Source organism: Maniola hyperantus, chromosome 1, assembly GCF_902806685.2.
Source record: "Maniola hyperantus chromosome 1, iAphHyp1.2, whole genome shotgun sequence".
NCBI lineage: Eukaryota > Metazoa > Arthropoda > Insecta > Lepidoptera > Nymphalidae > Maniola > Maniola hyperantus.
Window position 1 is genome coordinate 18,446,624 of NC_048536.1, and position 26,592 is coordinate 18,473,215.

Consider the following 26,592-nt stretch of genomic DNA (forward strand, 5'->3'; position numbering starts at 1 on the left):
TTTATCGTGTCATATTTTTTTGATTAACTTAAAAACAGGAAGATAACAAGTATCTACTATAAAATATTTAAATCATATTTATTTTATGTGGCGGAATCTGATTACTGTGAGGGAAAGCATATTGTGTGATTGTTTGTTACTATTGACGCAGGAGAAATGTGTTTGTTACAGTAGGTTTACGTAATAATATTATATTCTCACTCAATCATCATCATCATGATCAACCCATTGCCAGCTAACTACAGAGCACGGGTCTCCTCTCAGAGTGAGAAGGGGTTTGGCCATAGTCTACCACACTGGCCATGTGCAGATTGGTAGACTTCACACACCTTTGAGAATATTGTGGAGAACTCTTAGGCATGCAGGTTTCCTCACAATGTTTTCCTTCACCATTAAAGCGAGTGATATTTAATTTCTTAAAATGCACATAACTCCGAAAATGCACATAATCCCGGGATCGAACCCCCGACCTCCGACTAGAAGGCGGACGTCCTAACTGTTTGGTTTTTGTTACAACAAATCAGGTTCTTTTGTTTTTATTCTTAATATATCATTTATTTTATTTAATCTATCTCCTTTCCCACTCAAAATTCCCTCCAAATTACGAGCCGCGTGGAATGGAACGCAACCGAAGAAAAAATCCAAGATGGCGAAAAACACTCGAACGCGAGCCCACGCTGCTCCGAAAAGGTTAAGTTTTGGACAAAAATGTGAACAATAAAATCCGAATAAAACTATCCGCTGGCCAGCAAGTGTCGTGAGTGTGTGACGGCAACTACAGAAGAAATCTAAAACCCTAGTGCATCCATAAGTGCAGCGCCGGACAAAGTACGTAATCCTGTTGTCTTATTTAATTATCCCTGGTGCCTTTCCCAATATTTAACATTTGGTCCTTCGTTCGCGAATGCATCGAATTTTCGGTGTATAAAAAACTGGTAGTTATCCTATGGGGTTGCATATCGTCACACGGGAATATCTTGGGTCAATCGGGGTAAAGTTCACGAAAATACACTGTACAAGCCATGTTTATTACGATATATGTGTATTATATCGAGTGTAGTATATAATAAATCCCTTATTTAAATGGTTGTAGTATATAATACGATATATATCTACATTTAAAATAGCACCGTGTGACGCTCTTGTTAGAACTTAGAATTGTGTAACAAAAGCTAAGCATGCTTTCGTTCGTTTCTACTTTAAAATAGAAACGAAGATGGCGTAGGGGCTATTTATGGTTAAATTTCTATTTTGGGAATCGGATTGCGTCATCGCGTGGGGCGAGCGCGGATTCTAGGAATTTAGCTGTTCAAATTGGAATTAAGGGATACTACACACGGGCGTATTAAAAGGTTTGGTTATTTTTTCGGAATAATTTTTCCCTAATAAGTTAAGGGTTATGTTTTGGCTTATTAGGAATTTCTTGGGAAGTAAGGGTCACGGCACACTAGTGCGCGTTTATTAAAAAGTTTGGTTTAGTTGTTGGAAGCATTTTTCTCTAATAAGCTTTGGTCGGAATTTCGCTTATTAGATATTTCTTTGGAAATAAGGGCCGCTCCACACTAGCCAGATTTATTCAAGGTTTTGGAATTATTGTAGGAGCACTTTCCCTAATAGGTTTAGGATCGATTTCACCTATTAGGTATTTCGTTGGAAATAAGGGTTGCTTCACATTAGTGCAGGTGTATTGCAAATTGTAGTTTATGTGTGGGACGCATGTTTCCCTAATAATGGTAATTTGTGGTTGTCCTTATTAGGTATTTTCTATTCTTGAAAATAAGGGCGGTTCCGCACTGAGCTAATTTTGGAAAATTGTCTTGGGTTTTATTAATATTGGAATTAATCATTGGTGATTTGATTGGTTAATTAGGGTTGCTTTAGTCTTAAAATATTAAGGTAATTAATTATTAAACTTTAACCATGGGTGGGAAAAAGTTAATGACTAAAGTGCGTTATGATATGACCGTTTCTAATTTTGAGACAATACGCTCTCTCTCTCAGGTGGTGTTGGCTTCAAATGAAAATAAGCTTTTATTTAAAGCTAGATGTGCTGATTTGGAAAAACTATTTGAGGATTTTCAGGAATTGCATGTCCAATTGGCAGCGGAATCGGGACCGGAGTTTGATCAGGAAAAACACATGTTAGTGTTCAAAGAAATTAGTAATTCTTACTATACATCTAAGGCGAAATATGCCGAACTTTTTGAGGACTCGGAGCTGCCAAGGGCGACTGCAAGTAAAAGCGATGATTCAACAAATCAATCGTATAAACCGAATCTGTTACTACCTAAGGTGCAAATTCCAAGCTTTAGTGGTAAGATAGAGGAATATGAGTATTTTATGGATTTGTTCTTAGCAATGGTAGGGAATGATAATCAGTTGTCTAACACACAAAAAATCTATTATTTGTGCGGGGCTCTGAGTGGAGAGGCGAAGAGTTTGGTACAACATTTGTCAATTACCGGGGAAAATTATCTGGTTGTGCTGGATATTTTAAAGTCAAGGTATGGCAACCCAAGGTTGCAGGCCGATAAATTACTTCACACTATGATGTCGGCGTCTCCGGCAACAAAAAATTTAGGTTCTTTAAAATCGTTTTTAAATGTGTTGATGGAGACTAGCAAAGGACTGCAAAAGTTAAAGTTCCCGACGGAAGAATGGTCCTATTTGCTGTTGTATATTAACTTAAACAAATTAGACATTACGCTTAAGCGTCAGTTCGAAGATAAATTTGGGGGAGGCCAGGGGTTACCAACCTTTGAAAATTTAATCACTTTTTTAACCAAGGAGGTTCAAATTCTAGAGACTACTAATTCAAGTTCAAGGGGTACCAGCTCAACAAATTCTACTCAGCAGCATAAAGTGCACGTGGCTTATTCAAGAAACCAAACGCAAAAACAGTCGATTCAGTGTATTCTATGTAACGGGGTTCATTATTTAAATCACTGTGAGAAATTTAATAAGCTGAATGTAGCAGCACGGAAAAACTTTATTATTGAAAAACGGTTGTGTTTTCGGTGTTTTCATCGGCATCATATTAATGAATGTAAGGTCAAATTATCTTGCGGGACCTGTAATTCTCGGAAACATCATTCTTTGCTTCATTTGGATGAGGGGTCTGTAGGGAGCGGCTCTACTGACTCTGGTTCGGCTCCACCGGGTACGGGGGGTTCTAAATTGGGTTCACCGAATGAGGGAAAGTCAGATGCGGTTAATGTTTTGCATTCAGCAGCGATAGGTGCTCGGCGCACGGTTTTATTGTCTACAGCTTTGGTGCATATCTTGGACAAATATGGAAATTATCATGAAGTCCGTGCTTTGTTGGATAGCGGTAGCCAAAGTACCTTTATTTCGGAAAAATGTATATCCCGGTTGGGATTGAGGGTTCAAAAATCGGGTTCTGTGGATGTACGGGGGGTAGGGGGAAGCCTGTTATCCGGGTATAAAGGCTGTGTTACAGTCAGGATTACCCCACGTCACGTTGATAACCCAGTGTTGGTGACAACCGCTTTGGTATTGAATAAGGTAGCGGATGATCTGCCTAGTTGGTCATTACCCAGTCAGTTGATGGATTGCTATCCGGGGCTGCATTTGGCTGATGATCAATTTTTTAAAAGCGCCAAAATTGACATGCTCATTGGGGCGGATCTCCTGGGGGACATTTTTCTGGGTGGAGAGATTATCCGACCTGAGGGGTTGCCATGGGCCATGAATACCATATTTGGTTATATTTTACAGGGGGCATGTCAAGTTAATAGGGAATCTAAATCCTCGGTACAAGTTTATTTTGCTAACACGGATGCTATATTGGAGAAATTTTGGGAGGTGGAGGAGGTGCCTGTCAAGATGAAGAATCCGAAAGAAGAGCCATGTGAAGTTCACTTTGAACAGACCCACCAACGGGATGCAACAGGACGATACGCACTGCGGCTACCGTTTCTAGCGGATCATCCTGAGTTGGGGGACTCTCAAAACCAAGCACGTAGACGGTTTCACACTTTGGAGAAGCGGCTCCAGGCAAATCCGGGGTTAAGCAGCAAATACGTGGACTTCATGCGGGAGTACCAGCAGTTGGGGCACATGGTTCCTTTCAGTGGAGATCTTGAAGCATCTCATTATGTAATTCCTCATCATGGGATATTTAAAGCGGGATCGGAGAAAATTCGAGTGGTGTTTGACGCCAGCTGTCCTACATCAACGGGGGTTTCTCTGAACGATTGCCTTCATGCCGGTCCTAAATTACAGCATGACGTTATGCAGGTTATCTGTCGGTTTCGGCTCCACAAAATTGCGTTTTCTACGGACATCAGGATGATGTACCGTATGATTGAGATTCAACGGGAAGATCAAAGGTACCAGTTAATATTTTGGCGGGAATCACCGAAGCTACCTTTGCAATTGTTTGCCTTAACAACGGTTACTTATGGTATGAAATGCAGTCCGTATCTAGCTATAAGGACTCTACGACAGCTCGCGGAGGATGAGTCACGTACGCCTAAAGGCGAGTCTGACCAAGGCGAGATGGATTCTTCCGGATTAGCAGAGGTAGCTCACGTGCTTCAAACATCCGTGTATATGGATGATATTTTAAGTGGAGCTCCTACTTTACCTGAAGCTCAACGGTTAAAGAAGGACATAATTCACCTGCTGTTCTTGGGCGGATTTGAACTGCGCAAATGGATGTCAAACGACGAACACCTCTTGGAGGATATTCCGTCAGATCATCGAGAGAAACCCCACTTATTTGACACGGACGGTCCTGGTTATGTAAAAATCCTAGGAATTCAATGGAATCCGGTTGCGGATACTTTTACTTACCATACTAATCTGGATCCAGACGTGGTTTGGACAAAAAGAGCCATTTTGTCCGTCCTCGCTCGTATGTTTGATCCTATGGGTTGGATAACCCCTGTGATTTTACAAGGGAAACTGTTGTTACAGCAGATTTGGCTGCTGAAATTAACCTGGGATGAATGTCCAACGCCAGAAATTATCAAGGAATGGACTCACATATTTAATCACCTCCCCGCCATGGAAAATCTTAAAATAAATCGGTTTGTGTTGGCTGACGAGGTCGTTCATTGCTCGTTACATGGGTTCTCGGACGCCTCGGAAAAGGCTTTTGGCGCCGCAGTTTATATTCGTACTGTGACTACGAGTGGTCAGGTTCGGATCTTTTTAATGATGGCTAAATCGAAGGTCGCTCCTATAAAGAGTAAACTAACCATACCTAAGTTGGAACTATCGGCGGCAGCGTTAGCAGTCAAATTGCTAACATACGTCTTAGATTCTATTAACGATAAAGTTGTCGTGCATGACATTTTTGGTTGGTCGGATAGCACGATAGCTCTTTCGTGGTTGAAATATCCACCTCATCGGCTTCAAACGTTTGAAGGAAACCGAGTGACCCAAATCAACAACAGTGGTTTGGATATTAAATGGAGATACGTGCCCTCGGAGGGGAACCCGTCAGATGTTGCCAGCCGAGGCTGTAAGGGGCACGAGCTGCGGTCTCATGACCTGTGGTGGGGTCCACCGTGGCTGTTGTCGGATGAAGGTGATTGGCCGGTTAATCTGGTGGATCCGGTTGACACATTGCCCGGTTTACGGAGGGGCGGTAACGTCACTGTGTCGGCGGTTGCTGTATCGGATACATCTCTCATGGCCAAGTACAGCTCTTTGTCCACGTTAATAGCGGTGACCGCGTATTGCATTCGGTTTGCGTCGAACTGTAAAAAACCGACTAGCCGAATCACGGGTCCCCTAACAGTGGTAGAACGTAAACAAGCTTTAGAACGGCTTGTTCGGTTAGTCCAGGCAGACGCCTTTTCCAAGGATATTGAAGCGATTTCTAACAAACGAATGTGTTCCACGGGCCTAAGAAGATTGAACCCTTTTATTGATGATTCAGGACTACTTCGGGTGGGAGGCCGACTTGAACGATCTAGTTTACCTTTCGAGGCTAAGCATCCGTTGCTTTTGCCCAAGTCTCATGTCCTAACATCCTTGATAATTGTGCATCATCATGAGCGATGTTGCCATGTGGGAGCAACTGCCCTTCAGGCAATTCTACAAAAACAATTCTGGGTCATTTCCGCTCGGCAGGCTATTCGAAGCCAGTTGTTTAAGTGTGTAAAGTGTTTTAAGACTAAAGCCAAGCCAGCCGAGCCTTTTATGTCGGACTTACCAGCTGACCGGATAAATGCCACTGGATTGTTTCATACGGTGCAAACGGATTTTGCGGGTCCGTTCGCAATTAAATCTTCTCGTTTACGAAAAGCCAAGGTCTTAAAAGAGTATTTGTGCGTATTTGTCTGCTCTGCTACAAAAGCAGTACATTTGGAAGTGGTCGGAGATTTATCAACGGAAGGATTTTTAGCGGCTTTCTCCCGTTTTTCGGCGAGGCGTGGTTTACCTTTTCGGATAAGATCAGACGGTGGGGGAAATTACGTTGGAAGCAGCCGTCATCTGGATGAGGTACAGCGGTTCTTGCGGACTCAGGAAGTGCAAGATAATTTGACCCATCAAGCTGGCCAATTGGGAGTCATTTGGCAGTTCAATCCCCCCGCGTCTTCGCATTTTGGCGGGCTTTTCGAAAGTGCTGTTAAGTCGGCTAAGACCTTACTAAAAAGGGTTGTGGGAGATCAAACCTTAACGCATGAGGAATTTGTAACTTTGGTGGTCAGAATTGAGGCTGTGCTGAACTCCAGGCCTTTATGCCCTTTATCTCAAGACCCGGATCAGTTAGAAGCTTTGACTCCGGCTCATTTTATTATCGGCAGGTCGCTTTTGGCAGTTCCCGAGTATGACTGGCATCATATTCCGGATTCTCGGTTAAACCGCTATCAGTTGGTTACGGCAATGTCCCAGCGGTTTTGGCTTAAGTGGAGTGAGCAGTATCTCCACACCCTTCAAATGCGAAACAAGTGGACTGCCACGACTGACCCTCCTACCGTTGGAGAGTTAGTCTTAATTAAGGACGAGAATTTGCCGCCACTTAAATGGAGGCTTGCTAGAATTAACGAGCTGCTACCTGGGAGAGATGGGGTAGTTAGGGTGGTAAAATTATTAACGTCCACTGGTTCTTTGGTCCGACCTGTTGTCAAACTGTGTCGGCTTCCTTTAAGTTAATACAATGTTTAAGGGATAAAGGCTTTTAGCCTTTCTCGGGGGGAGAATGTTTGGTTTTTGTTACAACAAATCAGGTTCTTTTGTTTTTATTCTTAATATATCATTTATTTTATTTAATCTATCTCCTTTCCCACTCAAAATTCCCTCCAAATTACGAGCCGCGTGGAATGGAACGCAACCGAAGAAAAAATCCAAGATGGCGAAAAACACTCGAACGCGAGCCCACGCTGCTCCGAAAAGGTTTAAGTTTTGGACAAAAATGTGAACAATAAAATCCGAATAAAACTATCCGCTGGCCAGCAAGTGTCGTGAGTGTGTGACGGCAACTACAGAAGAAATCTAAAACCCTAGTGCATCCATAAGTGCAGCGCCGGACAAAGTACGTAATCCTGTTGTCTTATTTAATTATCCCTGGTGCCTTTCCCAATATTTAACACTAACTACTAGGCTATCTCAACTTACTTACTCAATAATGATATGTAATGTTTGAAGAATATCAATTTAAGATTAAAGGTTACGGTTGCAAAAAAATTAAGTTAAAAATATCAGAAGAACTCTTTGATTACAAAATTTCTACGTAATAAATGAAATAAAATTCAATATTTGAACAAACCTTTTTCCCAAACACAGAGTCGAGATTTTCTTTGAATAATAAATGAAATTCTAAAAGCTGTGAAAGGAAAAGAAACATTCTCAGCTTTAAAAATATATCTGTATTTTTTCAAAGCTTAAAATTAATGTTCTTTGATAAAAAATCAATAAACTGTTATCGATGTTACAAAAAGTTAAAGCTGGATGCAATTTTTATCGATAATCCGATGAAAAATGGCGCCGTGAAAGCGATATAGCAAATAATAGCCGGATATCGACTTATACCCGGGCAGTCAAAAAGTGTACAGCTTAGCTGACAGGGAATACTGTACATCGACCTTTAGATCAGGGGGCACGGCAGTGCCCCCGCCAAGACGAGCCAAACTAAAGGACGGGGCACTACGTACCTTTTCTTGAAGCGTTTCGTCGTATTTTCGAGCAGTCATAGCTTCGATCTGGATGACGCTAAAAACCTGAAATTTTCAGGATAGAGATTTCGGCTTCGAACAGAATAGAATATGTTTTATTCATGTAAACTTTTACAAGTGCTTATGAATAGTCAGGTAGTTTTAATTTACCACTGGTTCGGAATGCCGTTCCTACCGAGAAGAACCAGCTGGAAACTCGGCGGTTGCTCTTTTTAATTTTTCAATTTACAATGTTATTATACCATACTATACAAGCGATTGCAGCCCCGTGCATTGCTGGAGCGAGTCAAATCCAAGCTGTATAATATGCTTTTTTTAGGAGCATACTTGTAACACATTTTTTAAACTTGTTTAGGCAAGTCTTAAATTGTTTGTGGAATTTTATTACAAAACATTACACTCATTCCCACAAATGACTTTCCCACCTTCCAGGGGCGGAGCGCAGGAGTAGCAAGCTTATTTCGGTTTCCAGTTTGCCTATCGTGAAAATCACCGATTTTTTGTAACTGCGAATGTTTTGTCGTACAAAAATTGAGGGTGACAACACACACTTGAATCTAATAAAAATTAGCACTTTAAAACATCATATTTTACAAACGGATCTAGAAATCTAAAAACGATGTTCCCACACCCACGGTATTTTTAAAAGACCTATTCAACGATACCCCACACTATGGGATTGACGAAAAAAAAATCATCCTCACTTTACATGTAGGGGAGCAGCTACCCTAAAAAAATATTTATCAAATTTCGTCAAAATCGTTCAAACGGACGGGCTGTGAAAGGCTAGTAGAAGACTAATATTAGTATGGAAGTATGGAGAAATGGGTTTGACTGTGTCTCAGAGCACCGCTCACCACCGCGCCAGAAAGGGTGTCAAAATCAGTACCCCTATTATAAATGTGAAAGTGTGTTTGTTTGTTGGTTTGTCCTTCAATCACGTCGCAACGGAGCAACTGATCGACGTAATTTTTTGCATGAGTATAGTTTAAGACCTGGAGAGTGACATAGGCTACTTTTTATCCCGGAAAATCAAAGAGTTCCCAAGGGATTTTTAAAAACTTAAATCCACGCGTACGAAGTAGCTGGCATCAGCTAGTAAGCTAGTAAAGCGATGATGGCATTATTGGCTTAGTTCCAGCCCCTTGCACCTCGCGTCTAAGAAGTACCTATGAGCGGCTGCAAGTGCTGCAGTAATGAGGCCCTTTGTGACGCCGCGCTTTGTTCCCGCGTCATACTCCGAGACAATGCCGTGAACTAACTGCTATTTGTCATGCCGGTACGCTTTGTCGCCTTTATTTAGTGCAAAGGCATATTACGGATTTTTCCCGCACTTATATCTAAATGTATATAAAAAAAATTTACAAAAAAAATAAAAACCGACTTCGTTACACAAACACTAAAAATTGAAAAATAATTTAATTTATTACCGAATATATTCTGTATACAAGAGTTAATATAGTTCCATAATAATACTTTTTGGTGCCGGTGCCAATTAGCTTTAGCTGCGCGAATCGTCTAGACTTCATATTTTTATGGGACTCCACAATGGCACCTCATTGGCACCGACCCCAAAAAATATTATTATGGAACTATATTAACTCTTGTATACAGAATATATTCGGTAATAAATTAAATTATTTTTCAATTTTTAGTGTTTGTGTAACGAAGTCGGTTTTTTTTTTTTTTTTTTGTAAAAATTTTTTATTTCACAATTTTTAGTGGCCCCATGGAATTATGCTATGACTGCTTAAAAATCTACTGTTTACTAAGCTATTACACTGATCGCGAGCAATTTACTCTTATCCGTTGAGGAGTTCCAGTATCTATCTTCGAAGATGTTCATCAGATCTTCACCAAATTGAAATGGGACCAACTTTGAAGTATACCCTTTCAAACAAAAAAAGAATTTTCAAAATCGGTCCAGGCGTTTTCGAGTAATCGGGGAACATACATAAAAAATAAAAAAAATAAAAAAAAATAAAAAAAAAGAAGATTCCGACGAATTGAGAACCTCCTCCTTTTTTTGAAGTCGGTTAAAAAGGAAAAGGTAACTGACTGATTGACTGACAGATCTATCAACGCACAGCACAAACTACTGGACAGATCGGGCTGAAAATTGGCATCCCGATAGCTATTATTACGTAAGCATCCGCTAAGAAAGGATTTTTTGAAAATTCAACCCCTAAGGGGGTAACATAGGGGATTGGTGTAGTCCATGCGGACGAAATCGCGGGAACAAGCTAGTCGCTAATACTTACGCATGCAAAGCTTGCAAATAGCAAAGACACAGGTTGCGACTATTTGTTGCATTTGCAGCTCATTTTTGCGTCTTTAAAGAAATAAATAAAGTATTCAAAATAACCATAAAGACCATTTTGCGTTAGCAAAAAAATATTTTTCCTATACTTATCTCCGATCGTAACGACCCCGCCATAAAATATGCCCTAAACACGTCCTTAACGACCGAATCATGACCGATGATGCACCCTATCTTGTAGCGCAATATACATCTGCCACCTCTGCACAGCGTCTTCGCCGGCGAAGACGAGGTCCCGGAATTCTAACGTCACCCGAACGTAGACTCACGCCACGGTTTCGGGGTTGTAGGGACTAATAAAGTCCAATCAACCATCCTAAGTCGTAATCCAAGCCTCACAGGAGCCCTTAGAAAGACGTTTCACCCTGATCTCTCCAATTATTTCCTTGAGCCACCCATTTCCCCCCCCCCCCCCCCGCCTTATTATCATGAGTACCCTTATTATAAATGCGAAAGTGTGTTTGTTTGTTAGTTTATTGGTTTGTTGGTTTGTCCTTCAATCACGTCGCAACGAAGCAACAGATTGATGTGATTTTGAGAGAGTGACATAGGCTACTTTTTATCCCGAGAAATCAAAGAGTTTCCACGGGATTTTTAAAAACCTACTCCTAAATCCACGCTTACGAAGTCGCGGGCATCAGCTAGTTATCTATAATCATTTTCTACATTTTAGTCAGTTTTAAAACATGGTATTAAAAAAAATTACCTGAATATTTAACTTTTAAATCAGCATTTGTCTGCAATCACACTTGCAATGCATGTACAAGTTGTAAGAGCGCTTTAGTTTGCTTGGCGATATTATTAAAGGACCCATGTCAAAGTAAAGACAAAACCTGCAGACATTAGTCAGCGCGCCACGCCCGGGGCTGTTCCTAGTCTCGGCATTTGTGTGGAGCAAGGAATTATTCCGCCTTTGAATAATTATCGCAAGGAGGGACCCTCCATTAATCATTATTAGCCACGTCAAAAACAGATATTACCAGATAGCGGGATTATTCGCTGAATCGAGACCAATTCCGCTAATTGTTTAAAGTAGACTCAAGATACCATCATCTTTCAGCATTTAATGGCAGTCTATTTAGCTTATGGCCTTAATGAAATTACTACGTCTTGCTTCGAAAATCCTGAATATGCAATTGCGAGATTTCTATGAATATTATACCCGTAGTTTGCATGACCATGACTACGGTGTGCAACATACCGACGTAGCACTGCTACAAACATGCTACGACTTCCTGACGTAGCTATGAGCTACACTGTCCTATAGTCAGCGACACGACAGGTCGAGATAGCAACAGGGGAGGGAACACCCCGCAAACCCGCACAGCCCCCGCGCTAACCCGGTGCAGGTGAGCGCGGGTTACGTGCGGATGTGCGGGGCGTCCCCCCGCCTCATACCTCGATTGCCAACTCGAACTATCAAGTACTATAGTTCTGACGACATAAAATATCCCTGACGCACTATAAATTTAGGTATTTATAAGAAACTAGCCTATGGCCGCGACTTCGACCGCGTGGGCTATAGGAATTTCATACATTTTTAACCCCTGGGCTGGGCCTGTGCGTTGATCGATCAATCGGTCAGTCAGCTTTTCCTTCTATATATTCAGATTATAAATTTTCAACTTATAAATTCCAGGAATCGAATCCGAAGACTAAATTTAAAACCACAGCATTCACCACTGGGCCAGAGAGGTGTTCTTATTTAATAAGACAGGAAGCGTAGCAAATTGGTATTACAAACCCCGCTCAGGTATGAGAGGTAGCTAACAGTTTCGAAATAGCCGTCTAAAGCGATACCTCGGCGGAGTAACTCTATTTTCTCTCCACGTGGCTAAACTCCATTAGCTACAATTACATTTAGCCGTCCCGTCACGGCGCTTGCCCTGGGACGTGTTCGGAACGTGTCCGGGACATGTCCGGGACGCGCGATTAATGAAATTTGGAAATGGGACACTTGACGAGTGTGAGGCGACGGGCGTGCTTCCGTGTCGTGCGATGTCCCGCTGTGCTCCGTACAGGGTTACTGGGTTTGGGAAACTTTTGTTTACCCCTATAATTATTTTACATTCTGTGTGAATTACATAACATTGAATTAAATCTGAGTTAGGTAGTCAGTGGGCGACGGAACCCTCGTTAAGTTTACGTACAGTACGCGGCAGAAAGTAATGTACATCGGCCTTTAAGTAATGACATTTCGGCTTTGTAGAGCGTTGTCTCTTTAGAATAGAATAGAACAGAATATATTTTTATTCAAGTAGACTTATTACAAGTGCTTTTGAATCATTAACTAGTTTAATTTACCACTGGTTAGGAATGCCGTTCCTACCGAGAAGAACCAGCAAGAAAGTCGGCGGTTGCTCTTTTCAAGTGATCAATTTAGAATGCATTGCTAGAGCGAGTCAATCCAAGCTTTCTTATCATTTACATAGTCTTCCACTGTATAATATGCCTTTTTTTAAGAGCATACTTTTAATAGATTTATACACTCGTGTAAAGGCAAGTCTAGAATTGTTTGTGTGATTTTATTATAAAATCCATACTAATATTATAAATGCGAAAGTGTGTCTGTCTGTCTGCTAGCCTTTCACGGCTCATCCATTCAACCGATTTTGACGAAATTTGGTACAGATGTAGCTTGCATCTCGGGGAAGGACATAGGCTACTTTTTATTCCGGAAAATCAAAGAGTTCCTACGGGATTTTTAAAGACCTAAATCCACGCGGACGAAGTCGCGGGCATCAGCTAGTATTATAATAACCGTCTACGTCAGTATAGAAGACCACAGCGCTTACCAATGTGCCAGGGAAGTCGTAGAATCGTACGATATCGCGTGGCAGTGGCCCGTGGTGATTAATGCCCCGGGGTCATGCCCAAGGTCAGACCAAGGTCACCACTCCGCACCGAAATGCCATAACTCGGAAACGTCTGTCAAACTAGCACGACATTAGGTTACACAATATTCTTGTTTGAATGAACAAATGGATTCCGTTTGTATGTATTATTGTGACTACATGACCTACATGTATTAAATATATTTCATGGTTTGTTCTGCAGAAATGTTATAGAGACGTTTAATGATTTTTCTAAACACCATAGCATAAACTATCACTGACAATAATTAGTGCTGTGGCGCTGAGAGGTCTTGGTCAGAATCGAACTCGAGAACATTATTCAGAACTCTTAGGTATGCAGGTTTTCTCATGATGTTTTCCATCACTGTTAAAGCAAGTGATATTAATTGCTTAAAACGAACACACCTATCTCCGAAAAGTTAGACGTGCATGCCCGGGATGAAACCCCGGTACTTGAACTAGGAGATCAACGTCTTAACCACCGCTTCGTTCCTATAATATGCCTACATAATTTTATAAGTTAGGGCTACCTGTTCAAGTGAGGAACGTTCATTAATGCAACCCTGTTTTTAGAAATTAAGCAAAAAATATTTTCTCGAAAACAACAAAATGCCCTCGAAACAGCGTGACTTCACTTGAAACACCAAACGGAATAGCTGATAAGCATCTAAAAGTGACATAATGTCCCCTCATAGAGACAATTACGCGCGTGTGATATTGCAGCTGGTCACGAAACAGGGTCGCGATTGTCGGGGCACCAAGTGAATGAAAAACACGACACGCCTAGATACGATGACCCTGTTATTAGACGTTCAGCTTTTCTTTAACCTCTATCACAACCTCACTACCACAGACTATAGGCAGACTATAGGTAGGTTAGTTTAGGCCTTATTTAAAAGGTGAACCGTACTTTTAACATGACATAGAGTTAAAATGGCACGTGAGAAGTCATTTTTACGAACTATAACGTAGTAGTTGCGTGCGCTAGATTGTTCCGCGGAACCCCGCCCGCCCTGAGCGGCCAGTAAACCGTCAAATCTGACCAAGTGCCATACACGTAACACGCGATGTGCTAGCCTACTGCTCCTTACACACGGTTATTTTATAGCGATAGTCGTCGCAATATCTCGCTGCCCGTGGGGCAATAATAGTTACTTGTGAAGCAAACAACAAAACAAGCTTTATTGCCATTGGGCAGCGAGTCTTTGCTACGAGTATAATCTCTATAATAGTAGAGATTACCCATAAAATAACTGCAATTATACTAAACTAGCTTATTCTCGCGACTTCGTCCGCGTCGACTACACAAATTTCAAACCCCTATTTCACCCCCTTAGGGATTTAATTTTCGAAAATCCTTTCATAGCAAATATCAGCCCGATCCGTCCAGTAGTTTAAGCTGTACGTTGATAGATCAATCAGTCAGTCAGTCAGTCATCTTTTCCTTTTATATATTTAGACTAGCTCATGCTTAGGACTACACAAATTTTAAACCCCTATTTAACCCCCTTAGGGGTTTAGTTTTCAAAAATCCTTACTTAGTAGATGCCTCAAGCGTCATACTGGTAGCAATAACTGTTGTTCGTCATTCAATGGCCGCACTGCACTGTGGTCTGTGGCCCAGTTCCCGCTTCGCGCAGTAACGCCATTTCCGTTTATGCCCAAGCGCCACTAAAAGGACGCTTACGAACACGCTATATTACCAATTTCCTCAAATTAACGATGGTATAATTACTTTTATTGGGGTCATAAATAAAACTTGTTGTAAGTTACTTAATATTAAGTTCTCGACGACCTCTTTAGAGCAGTGGTCTGTTAAACAACGGGTTCAAAATAAATCACATCAATTCAAAATAATCAAATCATAGCCATTTATTCAAATTGGTATAATAAGCTCATACACTTTTTGATTGTCATTTGTTGCATGTGCAAGATAATTTAGGTAATGGTAATAATTAATTACGTAAGCTTAAAACTAAAGTTGCGATGGTTCCTAAGGCCAGTGGCGTGCAGCTCATAGAAGCATAAACACACTGCTTACCCTCATTGTAATAAATCAATGCTTATTTTTCATTATAACCTGCCGTAAAATAAGTTCATACCTAAATGCATACCCTGGCTTGAACTCCTGTGCACGCCACTGCCTAAGGCGCCCTGGTCTCCGGTTCCAGATTCGATTTCCAGTGAATCTATAATATCGTAATATTATAATCATTATCTTCCTTATCTTCTCTATATATAAAAAATGAATCGCTGAATGTGTTGCTGAGCGAAAATCTCGAGATCAGCTAAACCGATTTCGCTAATTATTTTTTATAATATTCCTTGAAGTACGAGGATGTTTCTTAAGGAAGAAAAATTTAAAAAATCGTAAGTAATAAAAAAATAAAGAATCGACTGTTAGGGGGTACGAAGTTCGCCGGGTCAGCTAGTTATAAATACGTAAATGTTTTTTTTTTGTTCATTTATGGGGTTGTTTGTCCTTCAATCACGCCGCAACGGAGCAACCGATCGGTGTAATTTTTTGCATGGATATACCTAGTTAAAGACCTGCCCCCCAATTGTGTAAGAATAACCATTTCATGGCTATCGCAATCGTCAAGAGTTCTGCCCTTTGATTGGCTGTGAAAAAATGTAAACAGCGAATCAACCAATCAGAGGGCAGAATTTATTGACGATTGCGATAGCCATGAAATGGTTATTCTTACACAATTGGGGGGCTGGACCCTGAGCAGGATAAGTAGGCTACCTTTTATCCTAGGAAATCGAAGAGTTCCCACAGGATTTTAAAAAATCCAAATCCACATGAATGAAGTCGCAGGCATCAGCTAATAAAAAATAAATTATAACTACAAGTTCTTTATAAATTAAAACTTAATTTTGAAAAATTAACGTGACTCAAAGTTAACGTGACAGGTTGTTATTATTAAGTTCTGTTGTAAGAATAAGATACTTTGAATGTTACCGAAATAGAGTCCTTCCAGAACTCAGCTTCCACTTAACAAAGCTTTCAGACCCTAATCGAATTATGACACGAGAGCTGTCTGTCGGTTTATAAAGTCTATTATTACACTGCTTTCCAATGGTGCTTAAATTATCTTCTAAATTTAAAAAAACCGGCCGAGTGGGAGTCAGACTCCCAGACCGAGGGTTCCGTATTGCATTCGTATTTTTCAACATTTTGCAAATCAAAAACTATTAGAATAGAATAGAATAATGTTTGTTCGAGGTATATAGGTGGTACATGGTGTAGGCAATATCGTCCTGTACAGCAGTGCAACACCTCGAACAGGTAGGCCACTCAGCTTGTGTTGAGACGCTGGGCCCCTCAGACACAAACCTCTAGAGAAAATATCTGAGGTACCAGATGCCCCAACGCTGATTTTCAGTGACCGCCTTTTAAATATTACCTAAACGTCAGTGGCATAGAATATATAAAGTTGGCGAGTAAATGGATAAATAAAATGAAATAAAGTGTTTACAGTTTTTAAATTTAAAGTGATATAGGACATAAAAGAAGAAATAAGAAATAATACACTGAAATAGATGTTGTAAATTCTAAGAAGAGGAAAATTGTACGATAGTTTTTTTTTGTAAGTATAATAAAGAAAAAATAAAATAAAATAAAATAAAATAGCTCGCAAGGTGTGGATGAGAAAGTAAAGTTTGGTAAGATAAATAAATTTTGACTAAATCTGTAACTTTTGAATATTTAAAAGATGTTTTTTGAATTTTACTTTAAAAGCGCCAGAAGTCTGAAGGTTTCTATAAGGTGGAGGAAGGTTATTCCAACATTTCGTTGCATTATACTTAAAACTACCTCTGAAAGCCAATTATGGATATTAATGAATAAAAATCTGTTTTAGAATGTACAGGTAAAGCCCTTTTATATAATATCCCACTTATTTTAGTTACTTATCTTGTTGTAGTTGAAAATTAAAAATACTACTTAATTATTTGTTCATGGACACATTTTAATTTTTTTTGTGATGTAACCACTAATTCACGGTTTTTGAATTTTTCCTGCGAAATTTCATAATTCTAGATCAACACGAAGTAGGTACCCTGTAGGTTTCTTGACAGACAGACAACGAAGTGATCCTTTTAGGGTTCCGTAGCCGAATGGCAAAAAACGGAACCCTGTCGGATGTCTGTCTGTCTGTCCGTCCGTATGTCACAGGCAGTTTTTTCCGAAACTATAAGAGATATACTGTTGAAACTTGGTAAGTAGATGTATTCTGTGAACCGCATTAAGATTTTTACACACAAATAGAAAAAAAACAATAAATTTTGGGGTTCCCCATACTTAGAACTGAAACTCAAAAAATTTTTTTTCATCAAACCCATACGTGTGGGGTATCTATGGATAGGTCTTCAAAAATGATATTGAGGTTTCTAATATAATTTTTTTTCTAAACTGAATAGTTTGCGCGAGAGACACTTCCAAAGTGGTAAAATGTGCCCCCCCCCCTTGTAACTTCTAAAATAAGAGAATGATAAAACTAAAATATATGATGTACATTACCATGCAAACTTCCACCGAAAATTGGTTTGAACGAGATCTAGTAAGTAGTTTTTGATTTATCGTTGCGAAATGTCGATAAAATACGAAAGAAGAACCCTAAGTGCGCGAGTCTGATTCGCACTTGGCCGGTTTTTACTTTTGTGGTACGGAACGCTACAAATCATTTAATATTTCCGCATAAAATTTCCATTCTCTTCATTAATGTTCCATTCTCTTTGAACATTCTATTAGCTCAAGTCACCAGTGTCGTTCATTGTGAAAGTTCTCCAGCCTTACAGTTCGTTTATAGGAATATTTCTAAGGAACTAAGTATATAAACCCGTCGCGATTCAATTACGGGCGACGGTCACGCCACCTGCACTCTGCCACGCTTCCTGTAGGAAATCATTGCAGTACCCACGCTTAGTACGAGCCTTTATGTCTCACCAACGTTGATAGTATTCGAGTGTCGAAACTTGGCACGCTGTACGCTTAGTATAAGATTTTACGTCTCACCGAACGTTGCTAGAATTCAATAGTCGAAAAAAAATACCGTCAAAGTAAAATGGACCTACAGAGCCTTGAATTGAAGTCAAAAATTCAATGCCACTGATTTTAATTTCGCAACGTTGCCGCTTGGAGCGCTGGCTGTAGATGTGTAGACAAACTTGAGCTTTAAAACAAGGCGCTTAAAATCTAGTTTTCAATACTCGAATACTATCAACGTTGGTGGAACATAAAATCTCGTACTGATAGCTATTATGACGTAGACATACATTGAGAAAGGATTTTTGAAAATTCAACCCCTAAGAGAGTAAAATAGGGGTTTGAAAATCGTGTAGTTAGTTTAAATGTATAAAAGGAAAATAAAAAGACTGATTATTTTATGAACGTATAGCTCAAATATGAACGGCTCGGGCTGAAATTTGGCATTCAGTACGCCTTAGTACGAGATTTTATGTTCCACCAACGTTGATAATATTCGAGTATCGAAAACCTTCCCCAGTATAGTAAACTGGATCTCAGCTTAGACAAACTTGAGCTTGAAAATAAGTTTCAAGCTCAAGTTTGTCTACACATCTACAGCCAGCGCTCCAAGCGGAAACGTTGCGAGATTTAAATCGGTGGCACTGAATTTTGACTTCAATTCTAGGCTCCTTAGGTCCATTTTACAAAACACAATATCGTCAAAGGACGATATTGTGTTTTGACTCTCGAATTCTAGCAACGTTTGGTGAGACGTAAAATCTTATACTAAGCGTACAGTATACTTTGATCATGTAGAAATGTCCAATTACTTTACATTATGTTTAAACGAAAACTGTTACAGTGGAGTTATTAGTTTTTACGACTTTTGATATTATGAAATGAAATAATTTATTTGTGTGAATATGGGAATTTTGTTTTTGAAAATCCCATGAGAACTTTTGATTTTCCAGGACAAAAAGTAGCCTATCCGTCGTAGCCCGTCCCCGGGATGCAAGGTATCCGTAAAAACATTTAAACGCATTATTCTTTAAAAATCCCGTGGGATCACCATGATTTAAGAATGCAATTCCTTACAGCATTAGGGCTGAGGAGTTAGATCCTCGAGTTGGAAAAATCTTTAGGTACTTCTAATATCAATTTATAACCGTCAGTTTCTAAAGCCCATCAATTTTTGTGGTCAGGTCCCCTAGGTACAGTATCAGGATTGAGGAGTTGGAAATTCCCACGAAACGATTTTGCTTAACATTTCTGAATTTCCTGATACGAACAGCTCTGGTTCAGAACGCCTTTCCAGCGTCCGTGTTTCTTACCACGATGTAAACCATCAGTACCTTCAAGGCATGTTCTAGGCAAGCTCGCTTCAACTAAGACCTCATCATTGCTTTCTTTGAGGCATGATTGTCCCTGCCAGGAATTGAACCCGGCCCCTCCCGCTTATTCGGCCACAGCGCTCATCATTACGCCAGGGAGGTCATCAAGGTTTGATGGACAGGCTGATATGAATGGCAACATCCAACTTGTGAGTGCCGTCACATAGTGACCCCTTGGATATAAAGCCGAACATAGTAATTGAAACGTTTTGTATTGAAACAAGACGGCATGGCTCCGTCGTCAAAAGCAGCCGTTTTGTGACGGCATCCATTCCAAAGCATACCAAAGCTTACGGTTTGATACTATTGACTAAATAGGTACCTACACCACCACACAGAGCTACTAAATAATTCTAGTAGGGTCTATAGAGGGATCTTCCCTCATGTGTTTATCTATACTAATAAATAAAATTGAAGTGTCTGTCTGTAATTTCGAAATAACTACCTTAAATTTTAAGCTCATAAATATTATGTCGAAAAATACGACTGTAGTACGGAACTCTCGATGCGCGAATCTGACTCCCACTTGGCCAGTTTTTTATTTAATTAGGGTCAGTGTACTCGTACGTGGCAGGCTATTAGTTCTTAACACGGCGATTGGCATCTGACCTCCGTCCACTGAGCCATAAACTAGGCTGTTAGTATATCGGCCGGGAACGTGGAATCGCCTAAGTGCTCCCGTGTTAGCCAAATAGCCAGATAATGATCTATTATTGGATCGTACAAACTTTATACTAGCTGACTCGCCTCGGTTCGCTCCAGTTCTATTTTTGAAAATTTATGAGAGGGTATTTTCAAAAATTCTAAGCCCCTTGAGGGTCTTCTTCTTCCTTACCTTATCCCACGCTACTTGGGATCAGCACAACATGTCTTCTTCTTCCACTCATTCCTGTCATTCGTCAACGTATTATCCACCCTTTTTTCACGCATATCCTCTTTCACACAATCCATCCACCTTTTCTTTGACCGTCCTCTCCTCTTTCTTCCTCTAATCTAAGCCCCTTGGGGGTAGAATCAAAAATCCTGAGTTGCCTGAAAGCCTAATACCTGTTTCATAGATATAAATTGAAGAATGACGGACTTTAACACAAACTTTCATCTCCTATTCCTCTTTGAAGCTAAAATTTCTGAAAATCCTGAAACACGCATTCCTTTATCTAAATATATAAAAGGCAAAGGTGACTGACTGACAGACTGACTGATCTATCAACGCAAAGCCCAAAGGAATGAACGGATCAGGATGAAATTTGGCATGCAGATAGCTATTATGACATAAGCCTCCTCTAAGAAAGGGTTTTAAAAATTCAATCACTAAGGGGGTGAAATAGGGGTTTGAAATTTGTCTAGTCCAAATATCAATTACCATGGATGAAAATATACATATTCAAAGTGAATGTTTCGAGAGCTTGCAATAAGCTAAAAATAATAATCCTTGATGATAACAGCTCGAGCCCCGAAACAAGCCATTAAAGCGGCTTATTCCGAGTGTCAGTGTCCAGGACACATGGAACCGCAGCCGCCGACCTCCCACCGACCTCCCGCCGACCTCCTACCGAGTGACATGTTTTGCTATGTTAACATTTTAAGCCCCCTATGTAAATGAGACTAACATAATCTAAATACTAAATACTATAAACGAAAATAAGCTTGTAATGTCCATTTCTAGGCTACATAAAGCAATTCGAGTATTAAAAATCTATACATACATAGAAAATATAGACTGACTAGAATATTGACTGACTGATAAGCTCGCGATTTCGCGTGGACTACACAAATTTCAAACCCCTGTTTCACCCCCTTAGGGGTTGAATTTTTAGCGGATGCCTACGTCAAAATAGCTATCCGCATGCCAAGTTTCAGCCCGATCCGTCCAGTAGTTTGAACTGTGCATTGATAGATCATTCAGTCAGTCAGTCAGTCAGTCAATCAGTCACCTTTTCTTTTTATATAAGTTTAGATGAACACAAAAAGACTTGTCCTGACTGACTGACTGATTTATCCCCGCAAGGGTTAGAAACTTGAAATTTTGACAGTAGTTTTCTGTTGTAATGTAGGCGCTAACTAAGTTTCTTTTTAAATTCCACCCCTGCTACTCTTCCAAACTATATCCTATCAGCGGAATATTGTATAGCGCTCTCTCTGTTACGTAATGCTATACAAATGATAGAGACAAAATCTTAGTTGGCGCTAACCATTTTGAGGCATCAACCAATCACAAACGAAACTATGTTTTCTACTTGAAAATTTCTATGTTTTTGAAAACATTTTCGAATTGAATGTCGAATGTTTTTGAAAGCATGTTTGTGTTCGGTGGATGATTCAAAATGGTTAACGCCCACTGAGATGTTTGTCTCTGTTGTTTGTATGGGACTACATGACAGAGAGCGCATATAGTCGGACATACTCCGACTAATCACCAGTTCAGCAACCGTAAGAACATATTCATCACTACCCCTATTATACCTAAATGCGAAAGTGTTTTATATTTAACTAGCTGCCCCGCCCCCGCCCCCGCCCAACTTCGTACCGCCTAACAGTCGATACTTTTTCAGGATTTTTTTTAAATTTTTCTCTCCGTAAGAACCATCCTCGTACTTCAAGGAATATTATAAAAAAAGAATTATCGAAATCGGTTCAGCTGTTCTCGAGATTTGCGATCAGCAACACATTCAGCGATTCATTTTTATATATAGAGAAGTGAGCCTATAGTTAGAGTGGTGTAATGAAATCGATGTCGGGTAATGATAGCCAATGGCCATTATAAGCACCGGCTCACACGACACGCTGAGTTATTGTTGAATTATGCCACGAATTATAGCTTCGCTCGGCGGCTTTAATGAAAGCGTTCAAATTGAAAAATGCCTCATGAAAATATTGTTTCAGGTTTTAAAACGCTTTTTGGTACGTATACCCGGCTGAGTTTGTTGTGGGCTCTTCTCAGACCTGGGCGCGCTTGAAACCCTCGTAGCTTTAGTTTTAAGTTTGCGTAAAAATTACCACCACTATATCTTACAAATCCAACAACTGACAATCAAAAAGTGTAACGCCTTCCAGTGCGAGTTCGCCATTCCAGCACGTTGGGACTAGAGGTGTCAAAAAATAATGTACCTAATAAATTTATTAAATATATAAATGTATTCAAGATATTCGTTTTTAGATTAAAACAAAATTGAATACAATATATAAAAAGTAGTGAAAATTTGAGAAAATCCTTCCTAAAAAATAACTCAGGCGTTCGATTCATATATTACAAAGTACTCTGTGGTTCGATCTTTGATGTTGGGACCCCAACGTCTATCGGTTGTACGAACTATGTGCCCTGCCCATTGCCACTTCAGCTTCGCAACCCGTTAAGCTATGTCGGTTACTCTAGTTCTCCTTACGGTTTTACAATGTTCCCTGCGGAAATTTAGATTTTGGAAAGAAAAAAATGAAAAATAAATAATTGGTGTTAATAATGATTTTGTTTTTGTTACAGGTAAAACAGCATTTAAAAATATCATAATCTGAAGACATGAAAGGTAAAATAATAAACTAAATTTAGCCATAGAGCTAAGAACCAGAAAGCTGGATGTGAATTGGCTGCTATGCTATCGGTGGAAAGATCAAATATTTTTAGCGGCTGGTTTTAGCAGCTAAGACTCCATCGAAAAAAATATCAAATTATGCTATATGACACAACAGTCCACGTTCACGCGTTGGCTCCATAATAGAATATTATGAAAAATACACGCACGTTACGCACGTGCAAACTGTGGAACCAACTCCCATCGGCGGTGTTCCCACTAGATTATAACATGGGGTTATTCAAGGGGCGGACCAACAAATTCCTAAAAGGCCGGCAACGCATCGGCGGCTCATCTGGTGCTGCAAATGTTCATGGGCGGCGGTAATCACTTAACATCAGGTGACCCGCCTGCTCGTTTGCTCGCTATATCTATTAAAAAAATGCGGACTAAGTGTAACTTGGTAGGTACATTGCGAAATACTCTTCCATGAATACAATACACACTGAAATATATAATTTACTTTTAAGATAGAAATTTTATAAATTTTATATTTCATTTTGAAATCTTTGTGTTCTTTTACGAAATCTCGTTGAAATTATAATAATAAAGAACTTTTTACGTTTAAAAATTATCTACAATAATGAATGTCTCGTACAGAAAAATTAGGTGGCTTTGATAAATTTTCACATGGACGCAGACACAGAAAGAGGAAAAAAAACTTTTTACAAAGACTTATTCTTTATTTAGTCTTTGTATTTGAATAATTTCAATTATTACTAATTATACAGACAAGCTTATATACCACTAGAACTTGTGTGGAATATTGAAATAATTATATTATAGTTATTTTGGATCTCTTTATTTTTATTCAATAACTTTGAATTTAATTCTATATTAGACGTTGAATATTATACACTCTAATCAAATTATTATTTGCGTTTTCTTGATAATTTTGTATATATTGAATTAATGATACTATAAACTTTCTAATCTTAATTTTATTTATTTATTTATTCAGAGTGTAACCAGAACGCTGGCAAAAACGAAGACAGGTTATATAGTACTGATGATTACTGTTATGATACCACAAGAAAAAGCGAAAAAAGTAAAAAAATCCTATTTTTTTGTAAAAGTTTACGATATATTGCAAATAAAACACCTGACTGCCACAAGAGGTCAACGAAGGTTGCGCAAGTAGGCCACTCGGTGTCAATGCCGCGTTGAAGGCGGGGCATTGACCCAAGTTGCACGCCAAACATTGCGGGTTTGGAAAATACTAAATCACTAAAACTACAAAATGGTTATTGGTATTGGGTTGTGTTAAGTTAATGTAACTAGAACGCTAATTTTTTGCTAGCGTTCTGGTTACACCCTGTATATTATGTATTCTGAGTAAAGATGGGCGTTATTGGCTATTTCTGGCAACGGTTAATCAACAGTTATTTAGTTTCAATACCAATATTGATAACCGTTGCCGAATATCGGTATCAGAGTTGTGTTTCAACTAATTTAATATGCGCAACACGCAGCGGTTTCCGTAGTAGTAACTAAGCTAGCTGCCGTATCAATACCGTCTGTATAGCTAGCGCGCGCATATTCACTAAAATAAAACCAATTTTACTTTCATGAATAGCGTGAAGTAATCACAACCTTAAGTTCATAGCAGCAAAGTTTAATTATAATGATCATTGACATAGGTCAAACTATAGTGGACGCCTGCACGAATAGTTTGCCACAATCCAGTTAACCAAAAACATTTCACGAAGATTGATAAACCAAAGAGGACCTTATCTCTATTACTCTAAGGCTAACTGTATTAAGATTGATAGATCAAAGTGTAATGGACAAGTACTTGTACAGTTAAGCCTTAGCGTAATAGAGATAAGGTCGGCTTTGGTTTATCAAGTTCTTAGTTACCAAGCCGGTAGCCAATAACCGCTCCTTCTCAGCTTTCAGTGAAACAAAGAAAGAGAAGGCATAATTATTGCGTTTCTAGTTACCAAAAAACCAAACAATGCATTGTCAGTTGCCAGTTGGCAGTGTTGCGTTGTCAGGTGGTTCGTCATAGATGTTAGCTGATAACGGTTGCTAGCTACGACAATAACGCTACGGTACGCTATAGGCACGGAAGCGGTTTTCAGTTAAGTTAAGCTATAGCGGACACATGTCTAATTCTGAGCCAAGGGTTTGAACCAGTGACCGCTAGTCCTGGGCTACCACGGTTAATCAAGAATATTAATGTTTGTGATTACCATGAGATCTCCATTTTATCTCTGTTTAATTATTCTAGTCACGCTTTGAATCGCAAATGACGCACTAAATTCTTTATGACCAGCTCGAAGGTCAGGTATGATGAAACTAATCTAACTTAGATTAAAGGGACATCTTCTGACGTCGAAAATATTAAAGTTGAGATAAACATCATGGTAGCTAGGTAATTCATTTTCTGGGACATAAAATACACCTATACTGAGACCTCTACGATTATTCAAGGTTTACTGATTTAACCTAAAATTCTCGCTTTGGTAGAGCGTTTTAAAGTGTACCAATCAATCTTCAATCTTCAATCTTTATATATAAAAGGAAAAGGTGACTGACTGACTGACTGACTGACTGAATGACTGACTGACTGACTGATCTATCAACGCACAGCTCAAACTACTGGACGGATCGGGCTGAAATTTGGCATGCAGATAGCTATTATGACGTAGGCATCCGCTAAGAAAGGATTTTTGAAAATTCAACTCCTAAGGGGGTGAAATAGGGTTTTGAAATTTTGTAGTCCACGCGGACGAAGTCGCGAGCATAAGCTAGTAATGAATAAGCTGTGATAGCCTAGTGGTTAGGATGTCCGCCTTCTAACCAGAGGTTGAGGGTTCGATTCCAGGCACGCGCCTCTAACTTTTCGGAGTTATATGCGTTTTAAGTAATTAAATATTTGTTTTAACGGTGAAGAAAAACATTGTGAGGAAACCTGCATGCCTGAGAGTTTTTCATATTGTTCTCAAAGGTGTGTGAAGTCTACCAATCCGCACATGGTCAGCGTGGTAGACTATGGACTGGCCGTTCTCACTCTGAGAGGAGACTCTGTAGTGAGCCGGCGATGGGTTGATCATGATGATAATGAATCAATAATGTTACAAAATTGTCATCATACCCCCCCATTCCCATTTGTCATTTGTCGAGCCCGGACTTAAATCGAATTTTCCAGTGGCAGAACATTTTTTTGAAGCTACTAGCTTATGCTCGCGACTCCGCGTGCATCTTAGATTGCATCATCACTTACCACCAGATGAGATTGCAGTTAAGGGCTAACTTGTATCTAAATTTTTAAAAAAATAGTTAAGTATGTATATTCAAAACTGCAGTCAGCTTAACCCTTAGCCAAGTCAATC

At 39.6% G+C, this 26,592-nt stretch overlaps 2 protein-coding genes and 1 long non-coding RNA gene across 4 annotated transcripts in view; 2 read left to right on the top strand and 1 right to left on the bottom strand.

Moving 5' to 3' along the window:
* Positions 1-26,592, top strand: part of side-II (sidestep II) — a 667,447-nt gene that overhangs the window by 405,355 nt on the left and 235,500 nt on the right. The gene's annotated exons all lie outside the window — the stretch shown is intronic.
* The window catches only part of LOC138402698 (uncharacterized), a 461,836-nt gene that overhangs the window by 284,142 nt on the left and 151,102 nt on the right, over positions 1-26,592 (bottom strand). The gene's annotated exons all lie outside the window — the stretch shown is intronic.
* LOC138402585 (uncharacterized) lies at positions 704-7,562 on the top strand. The gene is made up of 2 exons (XM_069499760.1): positions 704-1,396; positions 1,624-7,562. Exon 2 carries the CDS (start codon positions 1,921-1,923, stop codon positions 7,129-7,131), a length of 5,211 nt encoding a protein of 1,736 aa, XP_069355861.1. The 5' UTR covers positions 704-1,396; positions 1,624-1,920; the 3' UTR covers positions 7,132-7,562.